At 44.3% G+C, this 18,910-nt stretch overlaps 1 protein-coding gene across 2 annotated transcripts; it reads right to left on the bottom strand.

The window, feature by feature from the left end:
- Positions 1-419: 419 nt before the first annotated feature.
- hlcs (holocarboxylase synthetase (biotin-(proprionyl-CoA-carboxylase (ATP-hydrolysing)) ligase)) lies at positions 420-17,451 on the bottom strand. Of its 2 annotated transcripts, XM_048181425.1 has the most exons (11): positions 16,906-17,451; positions 16,420-16,557; positions 15,844-16,006; positions 14,896-15,761; positions 13,555-13,737; positions 8,376-8,650; positions 2,695-2,762; positions 2,387-2,547; positions 1,762-1,876; positions 1,474-1,687; positions 420-1,278 (listed from the first exon to the last, which is right to left on the bottom strand). In XM_048181425.1, exons 1-11 carry the CDS (start codon positions 17,122-17,124, stop codon positions 1,107-1,109), a joined length of 2,574 nt encoding a protein of 857 aa, XP_048037382.1. In that variant the 5' UTR covers positions 17,125-17,451; the 3' UTR covers positions 420-1,106. The 2 variants fall into 2 exon arrangements, with proteins under 2 accessions (XP_048037382.1, XP_048037384.1); XM_048181427.1 differs by lacking the exon at positions 16,906-17,451 and having other exon boundaries at positions 16,382-16,535.
- Between the last annotated feature and the right edge of the window lie 1,459 nt (positions 17,452-18,910).

Here is an 18,910-nt window from a genome sequence, read left to right as displayed (position 1 = left end):
GATTTCTAGAGGCTGAGCAGTTTAGAAAGGCTTTTGTGGATAGATGTGTCCAGTCGAGCGCCGGACCACCTGAAGAATCATATCGACGATCGAGTAACACCGATCGCTGTGAATGTGAGAAAGTGGCGGCCGATTAATGTGTTTGTAATGAGGTGAAAGATCTCAGACCGTTTAGCGAAGCTTGAGGAATATTTTCACCTCATCAAGACGAGACTGAAGCACGAGGTGAAGATGACAGATGAGCTGCTAGTTATCGAGGGCGGATGAATGTGACACTGCCAGGAAACACACACACACACACACACACACACTCACTCACCCATACACTGACATACACTCACACACACACACGCTCTCTCTCTCTCTCTCTCTCTCTCTCACTCACACACACACGGCGCTTCACTGATGGAACAAACACGTCAGTCACAATCATTTTATTTAATTTTGTACAATTCAGGAATGTCTTCTTTAAAAGGGATCATCCATATCATTTTACAAACTATGGATCATTACAAAATACTGAGTGATATTGACAGATTTAATTGATGACCTGATATGAACATACAAATCACCTCAATCTAAAGAGAAATAACAATTAAAAGCATTAAGAGGTGTCAGTCAGATGGTGTCGTTAACGGATCAATAACGACCTGAACTTCATCAGAGCAATCGGCCTTTACTGTGAGTCTCTTACAGCAGGAAAACGTCTTTAACCTCGTCATTTTTCTGCTTAACTAATTCAAATCAATGTCTGTATTTTTTGAGATGTAGGAGCGTAATTTGATTTGAGTTTATGTTCTCTGTAATCTGTTACTTTCTCTGAGACTGAGAATGTTGCTCATATTAAAGGCCATATATATACAGAAGGAAGCGTGTCGTCCGTCCGTCACGCTGAATGTGAATGTGAAGCTGTTTACCGAATAAATGTGAACGATTCATTGGTGCACGTTATTCTGAAGAAAACATCACCGCAGCACACAAACATCATCTCACGGTATGCCTGAAATCAGCCACGAAACGACCCAGAAAGAGAAGGAGATGTTTCTGCTAAATGATGTTTAGAATTTAAATTTAAATTTATTAAATGATGTTTAAGCAAAACTACTTCAGCTGCTCTTGATCACCACGAGGTTCCTCAGCATGTCGAAGGAGTTTCCGTCCGGCTGCACGGACACGACGCCCTGATCCCCCGAATTCACCTGCAGAAAGCCGTTCTCATCCAGACCCAGAACTTCGGCCTCGGGCCCGTCCTCGCTCCACAGACGCACACGTGAGCCCCTGAAACACACAGACGCACGTCAGGCCTCTGACACACACACACACACACACACACACACACACACACACACACACACACACACACACACACGTCAGGCCCCTGACACACACACACACACACACACACACACACACACACACACACACACACACACACACACAGGTGATGTATGAGCGGAGCGTGGCGCGTCTCACCCGTGCACCCATCGGCTGTAGTAGAGCGGCAGCAGCGCCTGCGGTCCGCGCAGCTGGAAGTCCGAGACGAAGCGCTCCAGCAGCGTGACCGTTCGCGCGATGAGCTGCGCCGGGTCCAGCGCGTCCAGGCTGCGTCCGTGTTCCCGGTTCTGCTGCCGCACCAGGTCATTGATGCAGACGGTCGGGTTGCTGTTGCTCACGTTGAAGCCGCAGCCTGCGGGAAACACGACAGACGTCACGCGTGACACCGCTAACGAAGTGAAGCGCTGATGCGGAGCGAGACCTCACCGATCAGAAGGCTGAAGGTCTGACCCGTCATGCTGGAATTGACCAGAACCCCGCCGAGCTTCATCAGGTTACTGTAGTAAATGTCATTGGGCCACTTCAGCCGCAGGTCGACGTCCTGCACAAACACATGGAAATATGACTGACGCTTGCATCCATTCATAGAGCAGAGCTGTGACGCAAAAGTCATGTGATTCACTGCTTCAGTTTGACTGAGTCATGTGACTTGCTCTTCACCTCAAAGAAGCAGAAGTCTCGTCCATTTAGATCCAAATGGAAAGAGGGAAAATATGGTTTGTTTACACTGTGTAAGTGCGGTATGAAAGAAAACTTCAAGAATGAATGTGTTATTTTCAGTAGAGTGGAAAAGACACAAATAAACTCTCATCTCTTATTTGACTTGACTTAGTGTTCAGTGTGTGTGTGTGTTCAGAGTGTGTGTGTGTGTGTGTGTTTGTGTGTGTGTGTGTGTGTGCATGTTTTTGTGACATATCAGGCCACAAATGTGTATAATGACATGGGTATTACAGGAAGAGGTGACTTATGAGGACATTCCCATGTCCCCACTTTTCAAAAGGCTTATAAATCACACAGAATGAGTTTTGTGTGTGTGTGTGTGTGTGAGCACCTCATATCCGGGCAGTGTTCTCACAGACTCCACCACAGCGAGGGCTACGAGGTGCTGCAGGAACGGGAGTCTCTGTCCGAGCCGTGAGTTCAGAGGAACCTGCAGGTGGAGAGTGAACATGGCGCAGCCCAGCGGACTCAACCACGCGTTCCCTCCGCGGCCTATACACATACACACACACACACACACACACACACACACACACACACACACACACACACACACACCCCATTAATGAATGACACACTCGTTTACATGTTAAACCAGAGTTAACGCGGCTGTGTGAAAGCTGATGGAAACCTGCTGACCTTTGCCCTGAGTCTGACGCGCTGCTATGGCGATTAACCCCACTTCCTGTGGCGCCTGTGACACCAACCTGCAGGAGGAAGAGAGGGAATACATGTGCGTCAGACGGCAGGGGACACACGCTCTGATCACGGTCACACCTTCACTGGAGAACAGTCGTTTCACTGCATGTTCACTGGACAACTCCACGCTTGCTGCACTGTAATTGACCTTTGACCCCTGTTTTATCCCTGCAGCCCTATCAAATAACACCTCCACAAAAGAAAGCAGCCATCCACTTGACCTCCACACACACACACACACACACACACACACACTGATGCTGGACGGGTCAATCTCGATTATTCTCACAGAAGTTTAATAACACTGAGATGTTTGCTGCGTCTCGCCGTTCATCACATTTTCCTTCTGAAATCAGTCAAACGTTTCAGTCAAAGCAGCCTGACGAGTGTTTCTCCAGCGTTACAGGCTCGGGAATCTGGGATCTGTGTGTCATTTAGAGCAAATACATTTACAGAAGAGCTTAAGCTCACGACTTCAATCTTCTGAGCCGCTCAAAGCCGAGACACACAGAGAGCAGCATTCAGATGCAAAGAGACGCGGCTCTGTAATCCATCTATTCAAGCGCGGCGCTGCATCAGAACGGCCAGCGCTGCATCGTGGGTCGCTGCTATCAGAGCTCACAGTGAAACAGTGTGTCCAGTGTCGGTCGCTCATGCGTCCGTCCGTCAGGTCACTGTTTTTTCAACCACACATGCTAATTCACCGACGGAGGAATTTGTTTTCTCAAAGAGTTTTAATTGAACGAGACGTACTCGCGAGAGCAAAGAAACGAGAAAAAACAGCAAAAACAGAAACCCTGGCGGTCTGAGGCGTCAAACGCTGACACGGAGAACTACTGAAAACACCAGCAGAATGAAATGTGCAAAACACTGCAGGAAAATGACTGCAGATCTTCATTCTGTGCTCCAGCTCTCACACACACACACACACACACACACACACACACACGCAGAGCCTGAGATCATGACCTCGGTGCGGCAGTGGCCGTTAGCAGACGCTTGCAGTCGAGCGGCTAATTGAGAGCTTTCACAGTGTGTCAGGAGCCGCTCAGACCCCCGCGAGCAGATCGTGACGCCGCCGCCGGCCCGCGCATCAGCAGCAGCCGCAGCTCTGAGTCCTTCAGCCGCACAAATGAACTTTTAATAAGAACATCAACCACTAACAGAGCAGAGAGACAGACACGACCTGTGTGTGTGTGTGTGTGTGTGTGTGTGTGTGTGTGTGTGTGTGTGTGTGTGTGTGTGTGTGTGTGCACGAGTGGTGTGTGTGTGTGTGTGTGTGTGCACGAGTGGTGTGTGTGTGTGTGTGTGTGTGTACGAGTGGTGTGTGTGTGTGTGTGTGTGTGTGTGTGTGCACGAGTGGTGTGTGTGTGTGTGTGTGTGTGTGTGTGTGTGTGTGTGAGTGCGTGTGTGTGAGTGCGTGTGTGTGTGTGTGTGTTTCCATATGTAAGTGATTTTTTGAGAATGGACAGGTATAAATCGGGTTTGTGTGGCTTGTATATTTTGGTCTCATTTCTGTAGAATTTTTTTACACAGTGAAAGACAAACGACAGACAAACAGCGCAACACTACAAACTACAATCACCAAAATGAATGAAGAAATGAAGCACGTATTTTGTGCGTTTATTTGGTTGAAAACGACGATAGAAACACCAGAATCGTGCGCTCAATGCCAGCGTGAAAATACGACACCAGCAGAACTACTGTAAGCGCGTTCAGATCGAAGCTTCTGATAAAGAGATAAAAGTAAAAACTCAGAAACTACAGCGAAGCTCTCAGAAAGGCCGATTCTCGCTCTCGTCTTTGTTTGGCAGAAATCAATCCCTCTCAGATTAACATGTAAAGAGGCAACAAATTAATTTCAGCAACACAAATATGAGATCAGCGTGGATCACACACACAGTAATGCTCTTAGCGGCTCAATGAGGCTCAGTTAATCTCATTGTGAAAGCCGTTCGTCTGCAGCTTTAGAGAAGAAAAGTCTCAGTAACGGCCTGAAAAGAGAGACGGAAGAAAAGACGCACCATTAGTAATTAAGACACAAACAATGAACGAATCTCAGTCTCTCACTGCAGAGAAACAAACACGATTAAACTCTGAAGATTCACACGATCCACAGAGAACTAGCGCCGACCGTTGAGCGTCTTTACTGCAGAATCTGAAAGAGTCTCAAATTTGATGAAATTTGCATTATTGATTCTGTTATTTTCCTGTTTATTACTGTGAAACAATCTGTACTGTAGAAATAAAGCTGAGTGAACAGATGAACTGATGATCAGAACACAGACGGACACAGAGAAGGCCTTTGAGTGTGTCGTTCTCACACACACACACACACACACACACACACACACACACACACACACACACACCACATGTACATCTAAAGTGCACTGAATCTTCATGCACTACTCTAAATAGTGTTATTAGTGTGTTCACACTGAAAAATTCACTCAAATACTGAGATGCAAAGAAACTAGGTGTTCATGAACTCGATGATCACAGCTGTAATTATGTAAAGAAAGTGGAGCGACTTTCAGATGCTGACGACTAAACAAGCGTATAACCCTCATCCGCTGGACGGCGAGTGCACACTGCGCAGTGTAAGTGTGTCGTGTGTGATTAGGGACAGAAGTGCAGAAATATGACACACACAACACATCAATGCGTGTCGCTGAAAGTGGATTTTCAGCAATTAGCATAAGTATATTAGTATTGATCAGGCAGAGCATAAATGTGATGATCGATCAGTCTAATCTGTAAATGTGATTAATTGGGAAAATCCTGTTTCAGAAGCTGCTGCAGCAATTACCATCTCCAAACAGAGACAGAGCTGATCAATCAGTTTCTGCTATTAGTAAAACACACACTGACACACACACATACTGAACACACACTGAACACACACACTGAACACACACACTGAACACACACACTGAACACACACACTGAACACACACACACACACACACACACACACACACACACACACACACACACACACACACACACAGATCTTCATCCCGAGCTTCAGATTAAGCCCATCGGGTCACTGAAACTCGATCTCGGCGCTCGTGAGCCGCTCGGCTCCTCAACAGCGTCGAGCTCCAGATGTACGAGAATGAGAACTGAAACGACGAGCATCTGCTTGCGATTTGAGGTAATTGCTGCTGGATCACGCAGGTCAATTGGACTAATTTGACTTCATGTACTAACCCGACGCTGGGGCTGTTGGGCCGCGGCTCCTTCGGCCTCGTGACACAGAGCCGGTGTTTTCACAGGAAGTGGCGTTTAATTCCACACGGTGTCAGTTTGGGTTTTGGATTCACTGTTAAAACAAACACCGATCGCTACACGACAGGACGACCTCAGTGTGTTTGTGTTAATTACGCTCCGAGGAGAGGAAGACATCTGACCGCTGGAAAACAGCGTCTCCTCCAGCAGTCTGAGCTCGACTCCTCCACAAAAGCAGGAAAATAAAGGAAATAAATCATCATATGATGTTTTGTGATGAACATCTTCAGAAGAAAAAAGAACGGCCTGAAGAGAAATGCTTTGACTAATGATAAAGATCTTCAAATAAGCAGCGAAAGGTCGTTCGTCAGCTGGACTTACAGACGAGAATCAGTGACACGCAAAACCACCTGATCACGCAACAATCGTCCACGCTGAAACGTCACCGATAAACCGGTCGCGCTCGATCTTCTGTGTCCGACTGATCGTTTGGAGTCTTCTATCAAGGAAAATTGTACAAACGTCCTTCAGCTTGTGCTTCACGTGTCTTTTTGCTTTCAAATCTGCACTGATTTTTATCAAGAATAACTTTGATATTGTTAGTAATATTTCAACTGAACTGAAGCAGGTTCACTCGATTATCCAAAATCATGAGTATCAAATGTGATCGTCAGGCTGCATTATATGTTTTAAAACTACAGAGCTTTGATCATAAAACTAAGAATTTAAAAATCATCTTACTGAGACATTGATTTATGTGCATTTTCTGCAAGTATCTGCTATACTGTTATGAAGATCTCACTGATTAGCATCAGAATTATCACTTTCCATATAAATATCAGCATCTGCAGCAAATTATATATTTTTGCTCATTTTGGGTCTTTGAATAAATTTAGTTGTTTTTCCTCTATATTTTCACTATATCAGCCATAAAAGCCTGATGCATCAGAAAAAAAAAAAAAAAAAACACGAATATTTTAAAACATATTTTGTCTAAATGTTCAATAAACTGTTCCATTAAAAAAAAAAAAAAAAAAAAATTATTTATTATTATTAAACTATTATTTCACACGTCAGGCTTCGCAGGGTTGAAACGGCCGAACGGTGTTAATCAGGGAATCAGAAAAAGCAGATTGTATCGTTTGTATAAAAAGATTTGTTGAAAAAGCAGTACAAGAATTGAAAGCGTGTAGAAGATCTGACGAGTAAAGCCTGAGAACGAGAGAGTGAGACGAGAGCGGTGCTTTAATAGAGACGTGACGGGGTCACGGGGTCACTGAGGCTCTGCTCCGTTTGTGACCTTGTGAGAAACAGTGAGAGTCTCGAGCTGCCCATTATTAGTGTGTGCTGCTCAAACAGAGCGCTAATGCTCTGATCAAACACACACACACACACACACACACACACACACACAGGGTTGTTTTTGTGAATTGTGGGGACATTCAATAGGCGTAATGGTTTTTATACTGTACAAACCGTATTTTCTATCGCCCTACACTAACCCTAACCATCACAGAAAACTGTTTGCATTTTTGAATTTTTAACAAAACATAATTTAGTTTGATTATTAATCCATTTCCCCCATGGAGACTCTGGCTGCTCCCCATAATGTAGGTGATCTCAGGTCTATCTATCCTTGTGAGGTAGTGACAGTGTTGTCATTAGGCCTGTAATTCATCTGACTGTGTGTGTGTGTGTACAGGTTTATATTAAATGTTCCCCAAAAATGTAATATAAACCTGTACACACACACACACACACACACACACACAGTCAGATGAATCAATCATCTCTTCATCTGCAGCTCAACTGATCATCAAATCAACACACTATTAAGACGGATGAAGGCCGTGATCTCGTCCTGCTCCACACTGACGGACGGCCGCGGGCGACTCGGTGACGGACAGAAGTGCAGAGATGTGAACGTGGAGGCTAAAGCGCTGATGTTTGGCAGCTGCGAGGCTCGATCCGCGCTCGCCGTTTTCAGCTTCCTGTCCAACACGCCGCCCACTCAGGACTCTCATACTAGAATAATACCACTTAATCAGAGTGTAACAGGGGACATCTGGAAATTACTCTGATAATCAGGCCAGGGGAAATCAAACTGTAGATGTTTTTTTTCCACGGCCTCTTTTTTGGTTACCTTACAGGCCTAATGACAACACTGTCACTACCAATCACTTCAGCCGCGCTCCGCCGTCCATTTGTCAAACGTTATGACAGCTCTAATGGCTTCCACCTGCCGTCCGTCCGCTGGCCGCGTCCCAGCGCGAGTCCAGCCGCACACAAAGGCTCTATTAGCGTCTGACCGCTGTGAGCTCAGTCGAGTGTTAAATTAGCTGCAGCCCTCCATACGAGCGCGAGAGCAGCTCTCCTAACTTACGTACCCGTCCAGCAGGTCCATGGTGGTGGACGTGACGTCGGCGTAGATGACGGTCTGGCCGAGCCGCTGCGTCCGCAGGTGCCGTTGGTACGTCTGCAGGCTGAAGTGCTCAGAGAAGCTCTCGGGCGGCTCGGTGTGAAACGCCCGCTCACCGTCGCCCAGATCGGGCGGCTCGTCTCCGGCCCGCAGCACCTTCAGGACGCCCGCCGCCGACCGCAGAACGCCAGCCGATCCGTCCGTCTGCCGCCGCAACCAGCGCAGGAAACGGTCCTTCTGCTCCTGTGTGTACACACACACACACACACACACACACACACACACACACACACACACACACACTCATTCTCAGTCCATGGGTTCATGCTCACACTGCTGTGAATAACACGTTCAACGATGTCACACGTTTCTCTTCTGAATGAAGCTCTTTATGATTTTATTCATATGATAAAACACTCCGACCGCATTCTGGTCAACATTATATTTCACCTTTCCCAAAACCAGAAGTGCTCATTGAAACATATCTGTGCAGATGAAAAAAATAAGATAAAATAAAAAGATAAATAAAAAAATACATTCATATATATATAAAAAAATAATCAGATCTGAAATGTGATCAGGACAGATATGAGGAGGCGCTGATGACTCTATTATCAGCTGAAGGAATATAGAGACGCTTAATCAATCCGAGCGGCCCGTCGGCGCGTCTCCCATCAGCCCCGCACAATACGGTGTCTCTGGGGAGGCTGAACATCTTAACAAGCCCAGCACAGATACACACACACATCAGCACAATAGATGCCCCACGGCAGCGGGACTAAGGCATTGTGGGAAACGTCAGCCGTGCAAACTTCACAATCACAAAAAGATTCAGTTCCCGGCAACTCGGCATCAGACCACATGACTGACGCCACAGAAAGAGTCTAGAAGAGTTAACCAGAGCAGATCCTGGAAAACTACATGAACCGATCAAACTCAGCTGATAATATTTCCTTGAAATGCATTACACACACACACACACACACACACACACACACACACACACACAGCAGTGTCCAAACGTGATGTCTGGCCTGGGAAAATTGACATCTTCACCCATTACTCAAATATTATTAAAGATTTTGTAGTCATATTGTGTAGTTGTGCTTGGAGTCGATTGATTTATTTCTGATAATAACACAATGAAAAACGACAAACTGTGCAACAATTTTTGGCCAGACTGTCATACAAAGAAATTATGAACACATGAAACAACAAAAGAGAACCAAAGAAATATTAATAACTGATTATGTTGTAGTCAGTGTTTGATTTTCCTGTCAGCCTTTTGTTTTTCTATGCATTTGTTTTTTTCATGAAATAAAACATGTAGCTTGCCTTTTTTGCCAAATAATTTTGTCATATAAATAACTTAACCAAACTAGTTTTGTTCTTCCCTTATATTTAAAATCATATAAAATATTTTCCTCATATTTTGCTGGTTTAATCAGACTTATAGGATCATTAAAAACACATATTTCCTCCATACATCACTTTTGGACACTGCTGTATATATTAATGCTACGCATAATATTTTCTCATTTCTATTGATCATTTTCAGTAAGTCAGGAGAATCACAGACGAAGACTGACACCTAGTGGTCAGAAATCAGCAGTACAGGGATTTAGTGTCATCCGTCACAGTTCTGTTCACACAGCTCGACTCTGAACTCTCAGACTCACTTTCAATCATTTTCTAGCTACATTATTCACTGAACGTGTCCATTTAGAGACTCTGGGACAACACTGTCCAACCTAAAAACCACAAAAAAACTATCATAAAACACACACTAATTAGAAATGGTTTGACAAATTCAAAAACCTTGAGAAGAAAATATGTCAAATCATTTCTGGGAACATTGAGACACTAAATAATTAAATCTCAAGATGGATAACTAGTCATTCAGTTTGGAGAAGTGTGGGTAAACTATTTCTCCAGCCGTTTCAGTCATGTAAACAAATCACCAGTACAAAAACTCCCCACTAAACACTGGACGTCGGATAGACGTGCGGATCATGTCTGTATTAGGTCCGTCGGTCCGTGACCATTTCTGAACATCTATTCGACATCCAAACGAGGTCCACTATTTGGATGTCCAACCATGACCCAACTTGGACGTCATCTTGACGTTCAACATTTGACCTTTGAACTGGGTCATTTTTTTGGACGTCTATAACAGATGCAGGAAATTTACATGATTAATATGCAATATTTGTTTTACAGGGCCTATCAACATGATTAATACATGAAGAGTTCAGATGCAAAAGCCTCTAAGTGCCATCTGAAAGTTTCTTCTAGAATGATCATTTTTATCAAGCTTGTATATTTAAGTTCAATAATTTCACTTAAATGGCAATGCAAATTACCTATTAATTGTCATTAAAGTGAAAGTACGTAACTAAACAGGCTTTATAAAAATGATCATTCTTCGCACTTTGAGGCTTTTGCATCTGAACTCTTCACATACAGATTATTTATAAACAAACACGATTTATTTATTCAGGCCATGTTTCTTTTTTTTTTCTTTTCTTTTTTTTTTTTTTTTTTTTTTTACATTTTCCTGTTTTTCTTTAACTGGTTTATTTAAAGCAGCCTAATCAAGTTATTTCTTTATGCATACATGTATTTTTGCATGTATCTGTTTATTTATTTGGAAATGCAATTTGTGGGAAATTATAGTTCAGAAAATAATTTCATGGTAGCATATATCAGGCCTATCCTCCTTATTTCTAATTTAAAAAAACCCAACAGCAGCTAAAGGACAGGCGAGGACAACTCTCTATCAATGGCTTTGGACTTCAACCAAAGAGAAAAACCAGTCAACATCACTCTGATTGGTCGAGGCAGCACATCATCATAACCCAACCAGTAAATGCCACTCTGATTGGCCGAGGCAACACGCCAGGCATTTCGTGTGAGTGTTCAACCATGGCATACTGTTCCAGATCATTTTCCAAAAACTCCATTTGATTGTCTCAGCATCAGGTGATACCTGGAGATGCATATGAAGGTGTAATGCATTTCCTGCTGAAACTAGAAGTTGAGCCAAACAAAGCTACGGGAAAATTAACCTGTCCTCCACCCTCTGGAAACATGGGACCACAGTTATAGAAGTTATAAAAACGATGTCCAAAATAAGTCTAAATTTGATGTTGAAAAGACGTCCACAAACGACCACATTTGGAAAAAGACGCCACATTGCGCAGTGGGTAGTTCAGCAGTCTAACATGAAGTTCGATTTCCTCATGCTTTGTTGACCTCAGAAAGGTGTTTTGATCAATTTGGGATCAAATTATTAAAATATAACGCTAAACTAACAGACTCAGACAAACCTGAAGAACATCAGAAGAACCAAGAGCATGAAAGTCATGATATCTGTGAAGTGGAAGAGCTTCATCAAGACATTTTCATGATCCTCATAGTTTTTAAAATCATAAACATCTCACAGAGTGTGAAGTAATGAGCAGCTGCAGAAGCTTCAGTGAAGTACAGCCGGAGCTGGACAGATGAACGGACTTTATAATGGGGTGGAAATGTGTATCAGGGTCTCTGCGGCAGGACGGGAGGTCACATGTGTCGGACATCTGGCTTTCTCATGTATGTAAATGTGTGTCAAGCGTTTGCATTTCAGGTCTAGAGGGACGATCAAAAGCGTGATTTATTTTTCTCAGAGCAGTTGAGTGCGAATCCCCCCCGATCACAATCACCAGCCAAGAAACCTTCAGCTCAGAATATCGTGGATGATCCGATCGGGACTCACAGGAACACAAGATGTGCTGAGGGTTAGTAGCAACGTTTCATCTAAAGTTGAGAACTTAACTTGTGTGGAAAATTAGGATATGGCATGAGAACACAATCGTCACTTCCTGGGAAATTGGTGCAAAATATCAGTAATAAAAATGTAAGTTTCTTCAATCGGGCTCTTTTTCCTCCATCATAAACGAGTTTCGTCTCAGAGCGTCAGACGAAACACAATAAACGCTGTCACATGATCTGGCGTTCGGATGCTGGTGTTTGAACACAATCGCTTCTGGAGGAATTAAACCAAATCATTCTGATGACAGACTTTGACTCAGGCGTCCCAGAACCACCAAACCAACATTTGAGATGCTGTGATGCGATTGGTCCGCTGGTTAGACCAGTTCTCCAATCACAGCCTCTGCTGAGCCAGTCACATGAGTTTGTTGTTACGCATCGAGCGATTTATTCAGTAAACGAGTTTCCATCGTAGTTTATCTTAGCATGTCTTCTTAGCGGATGAAACAATCCTCCTCGGTTGAAAGCACAAGGCTCAGTTGTGGCCTAATGGTTAGACAGTCAGACTTGTAACCCGAAGGTCGCGGGTTCGAGTCTCAGTACCGGCAGGATATATAGGTGGGGGAGTGAATGAACACTCTCATTACCCACAACTGACGCTCCCTTGAGCAAGACACCTAACGGCTGCCCACTGCTCCGCGTGTGTGTGTGTGTGTTCAGTGTGTGTGTGTGTGTTCAGTGTGTGTTCAGTGTGTGTTCAGTGTGTGTGTGTGTGTGTGTGTGTGTGTGTGTGTGTGTTCAGTGTGTGTGTGTGTGTGTGTGTGTGTGTGTGTTCAGTGTGTGTTCAGTGTGTGTGTTCAGTGTGTGTGTGTGTGTTCAGTGTGTGTGTGTGTGTGTGTGTGTGTGTTCAGTGTATGTGTTCTGTGTGTGTGTGTGTGTTCAGTGTGTGTGTTCAGTGTGTGTGTGTGTGTGTTCAGTGTGTGTGTTCAGTGTGTGTGTTCAGTGTGTGTGTGTGTGTTCAGTGTGTGTGTGTGTGTGTGTGTGTGTTCAGTGTGTGTGTGTGTGTGTGTGTGTGTGTGTGTGTGTGTGTGTGTGTGTGTGTGTGTGTGTGTGTGTGTACTTGGATGGGTGAGATGCAGAGCACAAATGGGACACCATACTTGGCCACACGTCACTTTAATTTCACTTTAAAAAATAAGTGCATCCAGCATTTTTTATGTGATTATCCCAAAACTCACATAACAGTAGATGGAAGGAAACAGCTAGAGTGTGTTTCAGAGCCGTGAATGACATGACCAATATTTGATGAAGTTTTCATCATGGATTCAGTTTATTAGAGTGAAGCTGCTGTGAATCAGTGTGTGGCGTATGAAGCGTGATAAAGCGACCGTCACCTGGTGTGTGGAGAGCAGGTAGATCGGGCTGGGTGGCGGCACCTCGCTCAGCTCACAGCTCAGACCCAGAGACGTCAAGATCTCCGTCAGGACCTCGTAGCGCCGAGCGTTGCTCATCTTCAGCTCGGAGAAGCCGGCGGAGCCGTGAGCATCGTGGGCGTCCGGAGCCGTTTCCAAACGCACCTGAACAAGAGGAGAAGAATCCAGGAATACATTTTTCATTTGAACAGTAAATCTCTGTTGTGCAGCATTTTATTTGCCAAAAAAAAGTTTAATTTTGCTTTATATCTTAATTTGATTACCACCATTTTTGATACTACATAAATAAGAATGAAATCATAATATAATAAAATTAAAAAATAAAACATTTCATAGGGCCCCATTATTGTTTAATAAATTAAGTTGTTAAAGCTTTATGAATTCAATTAATTATACATGCTTTTTAATTACTTACATTTACTTTAACCAATTAATTGAAAAAAGTATGAAAAAAAAAAATATTGTGAAGAAGCAGGGGAGAGCGGGGTAAGTTGTCTATCATTCACTGAGCACCGTATATCACAGTGGTGTAAACGTCATACCAAATGAAAGAAGGAAGTCTTGGGCACACATGTTGTATTCATTACATTTTCATATCTTATCTCATTACGGAGTTGTAGACTGTTGAATAGAGAATATGCGCTTGTGACAATTTGCCCCATCGGGGGGGGGGGGGGGGGGGGATTATTTACAAATAAGAACACAACTACTTAATTGTTATTATTGATTTTAATTTTTAAATTCAAACCAGAACTGGAAATATAAACAATCATGCCTAGAGAATTTGGAAAAACAATTATTTCAATCCAAACACATTAAGTGGCAAAACCACTTTACTTTGAACTTTAAACTCAAACTTTCTCTGGCTTGCACATAGATCCATGATAACTGATTGGAAAACTGCAGATAACTCGCTTAACTTAACGTGTTGAACCTCTTTTTTGAGCATGTTCTATGCATTTAGTTGTACTGGGGCAAGTTGTCACATGTGACGACTTGCCCCAAAGTCATTGAGACAACTTGCCCCAAACTGACATGTGTGCTTATGTTGGCTAAATCTCAAGGTTCGCTCAACATAGCACGTCAGCTAAAGTATCAAAAGACACGTTATTGTCTCCTCTATGTTGTGCAAAATAATGTTGTATTGCATAAAATTTAAAGTGCAAATTTTTTACTAAGCCAAAAAATAAGACAATTGTGCTAACCTCAGATTAGAGCGATCTTGACCACATGTGACCAGGAAGTCACAGAAAGTGGCTATTTGATTTTTGAGATAGAGCCTCTAGTTCCCCAGCGGGTTACCTGACACAGAACGGCCTCTCCGCTGTCGGCTTCGTGAGTCACGCGCACGATGGCCATGTCCCGCTCGTCCTGCGCACAGATCTCGCCCCACAGCTCCACCTCGCCGCCGCTGCCGCCGCCGTCCCGCTCGTACACGCGTCCGCTGGCCACGACACTCAGCTGCAGCTCCGCGCTGTCGGCCTTGGTGAAGCTCAGTCTGCAGATCCGGTCTTTCTGCAGGTCTCGGGCCCGCAGCGCCAGTCCGGCGGGACACAGCGTGGACGACAGGCCCAACACCTTCCCGCCCTGGCTCAGGTAGGACAGGAAGCGCAGCTGCAGCTGCGGCGTGAGCGTCTGGTCGGTGGCGAGCACCAGCAGCCGCGTGTTCTCCGGCCAGGGGTCGCTCAGCGCCGTCTGCGGCCGCAGCGGGTAGATGGTGTAGCGCTCCATGTCCACGCACTCGGCCAGGAGTGAGCGGATCCGCTGGTACTGCTGCTCGCAGCCGCCCGTGAACACCAGCACGTTGGGCGGCTTCCCGCTGCCGTTCGGCCTCACGCTCTCCTCGGCGTCGTCCGCGCCGGCGCTGTCTTCCGGGAGGTCCGGGATGTTCTCCGCGGAGGCGAACTTGACCGAGAGGATGGTGCTGTTCTCCAGCTCCAGACACTCGTGGCAGCTGGACAGATGCAGGTGGTGTCCGTCCATGTGCTGGTGTTCAGACGGGAGCTCCGGCTCCTCCTGCGACGCTCGGCGCTCCAGACGCAGGCTGCTCTTTCGGGACAGCGGCGGCTCCGTCGGCTCGCTCAGACGTTTGGCCTCGAGTCTCCGTCTGCCGTCCGACTGCTGCTTCTCCAACAGCTGCTTGAGCGCAGATTCTCTGAGCGACACGGCTGGGAGAGAGGGGGAAAAACACGGCGTTAGCGTGAATCCGCACACCTGCGTGATGATGACGCTTGCTGTGACCAAACTTACAAACTATCTTCTCAGGTATGAGCCCATTTTCCATATGAAGACGATCTTCCATAAAAGCCACGCCGAGCCGGCTGAAGTTTTCCAAACTGGCCTCGGCGACTGCCCGGTACGGCTGCCCTGGACTGTACGCCAACGGGAGACAGTAATCGGACCAGTTCAGCACCTGAAACACAGACAGTTACGCAAGTATGGATTCGACACGTTCAAGTCTTGTTCTGATCTGAGAGTGTCAAACACATAATATTTATGTGTATTAAGTGTCATTTAAAGCCCAACGGATCAAGACGAACACAAGCTCCATCAGGTGACAGAACTGGAGGAACCAGGCTCAGTTCTCTGGCCAAATCAACAATGACCGAAAACAATAATAACGATCATAGTAATCTGTGCAAGTAGAAGTTATTAATGTTTATGATTGAGACTCAACAAAGGAGGTGGATGTACTACATCTGTCATGTTGTCAGCGTCACATGACGTACAGCATCATCTTCACTGGACTTACAGTAAGCAGTAGGACGTGTGTGTTCTTTTCACCTACTGTATATTTTTCAGCCTCTGAGGAAGATCTGAACCTACTGTCTGATTGGCTCTGAGTGGAGACGCGTGACCCTTCTGTCTGGACGAGGCCTCGATGATGAAGGCCACACTCTCTAACCGCTGACCACAAACCAGCGAAGAGCCCAGCAGGGTCCACTTACTGAGGTCATCACACGCCTGCAAAGGACACACACACACACACACACACACACACACACACACACACACACACACACATCAGTGTTCATTCATTCTGACCTTTATTGCAGATTCGACTTTGTTTCACAATTCATGAATGTTGCAACACATTGAACTGATCTGAATAATGACACTATCGTCTTTAAGAGCTGCTTTTCAGCTTAATTCGTCTCATATTTGATGAAGTTTGCATCATTAATCCTGTTATTTTTCTGTTTATCACTGTGAAACTCTCTGTACTGTAGAAATAAAGCTGAAGCGGTTCACTGATTGATTCATTCACACACACACACACACACACACACACACACACACACACACACACACCTCAGGCTCGGTGATGTAAATTCCCTTGTTCCCGAGCTTCAGGAACAGCGCGTCGTCGCTCGAGCTCTGCGGGGATCGGAAGCGTTGCTCGCGGCTCAGCTCGCGGAAGGTGAAGCTCCTCCGGCCGCCGCTCAGCCGGTGTAACGCGTTGCGGATCACTGCCGTGTAATATCGCTGGAATCGCACCCACAGGTAGATGTAGCACAGCGTGATGAGCATCTTCAGCACATGATCCTCAGCGCTGTCATCTTCACTGTTGTGGAGCTGAGACTCCGCCTCTTCCCGTTCCGTCACACACACGAAACAAACATCTCTAATCAATCACTCTTCCAGCTGTTCAAACTCTTCAGCTCGTGTCTGTCGGATGTCTGTGAAAGTTCGTGACTGTCATTGTTCAGATGATCATCACACAGGAGCGCTTCCGGAGCAGCAGCACACCTGTCACCTGTTACTCTTCTCAGCGCTGATGAAATGGACCAATCACAGTCGCTCTCGGTGAATTCGGCTGTCGGAAGCGGACCTGGAGGAAAAAATATTCCACATCATTTTTTGGTTCATTTGGAAACATTTTATTGATAAAAAAAAGTCAGCATCATAAAGAAAATTATCATCAAAATCAAAAACTTTTTTTAAAAATTTAAAGAAATCATGAAGTAAAAAGGGAAAAACACTTGAAAGACATTGATATACTGAAGCTGATCCATGCATTGGTCTGTATCTGGATCATGTCATTTTATGTACTTCATGTAATAAGATTTCACTCAGAAAGCAGTTCTTCTCTGCTGTGAAATAGTGTGTGTTACAATTTTTGCACATCACTTTGGGTGTTTCTGCACACTCAGGAACCTGCATCTCCCCTTCTTATAACACATTATGGCCAGTGTGAGGTTGGTACTGTCCAAAACATCCTCGAAATGTGACCCACAGCGCTGCCCTGAGGCAACAAAAAGAAAAACTGAATTTCTGAACATGCAAAATAAAATAAATTCATAAAATCAGACAAAAGGCTTCTCTACACCTTCACACACACACACACACATATTTTTTTATGTACAGTTCATGTCATTTTAAATAAGATTACTAAAGCAAATAATCACACCACGTGTCAGAGCAGGATGTCCCACCTTCAGATGGTTCTTGATAGTGTCTCCCACACCTCTCTGGACTGCTCTTTGGTACTTTCTCGACCTTTCTAATTGGTTGTAATCATTTAAAGAAAAATATACAAAACATAGGGCTTAAGAAAACTTTCCGTTGCCTGAGGTTGATTTTTGGGTGAACTGTCGCTTTAAAGAAGCACTTCAACGTAAATTAATATTGTTAGAAAGAGTTTAAGCATTAAACACAAGTAATATTGTTTATTAAATAACGTTAAATGTCACACTTTTCGTTATTGTATTCTAAAGGATGTGAAGCACAATAACAGAACTGCAGTCGTGATCATTTACTCAGACGACACTGTTCGCAGTCCACAGCTTAATGTTATCACATTTATGTTATTTATGACATTCTATATAATTTATGAAGTAAAAGCTCACCTGAAGAGAAACGCGGTGCTCGTGCTCGAGTCCCTGTGCGCGCGCTGCGCGTGTTTGTCTTGCTTCAGCGGAAATAATCGAATTTTAAATATTAAAATGTAAAAATATTGAGCTCATAAAAACTACTTCACTGCAGTTTATCCCATATGGAAGATACAGAATAATATAAGACTGTTTTTTCATACTACGATATAGTCCATTATAAAACTTAAAAAATAAACAGGCATGTAACAATCTTATTTTTCATGTAAAAAGGCAAAATTATGCTTTTTTTGTACGTTTAAAGAAAATCAACCTGTAAAGCACTAGCATCAATGTCATTTAATTCCCAGGGAAATAATAATAATAAAAATGATTGCAATGAGTAGATTTGAATAAAATCGTCTGTCAAATGCATAAATGTACATGTAAGTGTTTGTTTGCGGGTTCAGTTCATTTATCATCCCACAAACTGTCAGTAATTGTGA

Source organism: Megalobrama amblycephala, linkage group LG2 (assembly GCF_018812025.1).
Source record: "Megalobrama amblycephala isolate DHTTF-2021 linkage group LG2, ASM1881202v1, whole genome shotgun sequence".
NCBI classification, from domain to species: Eukaryota; Metazoa; Chordata; class Actinopteri; order Cypriniformes; family Xenocyprididae; genus Megalobrama; species Megalobrama amblycephala.
The sequence above is the reverse complement of the archived record's forward strand: the minus strand, read 5'-3'. Positions and strand labels throughout refer to the sequence as shown.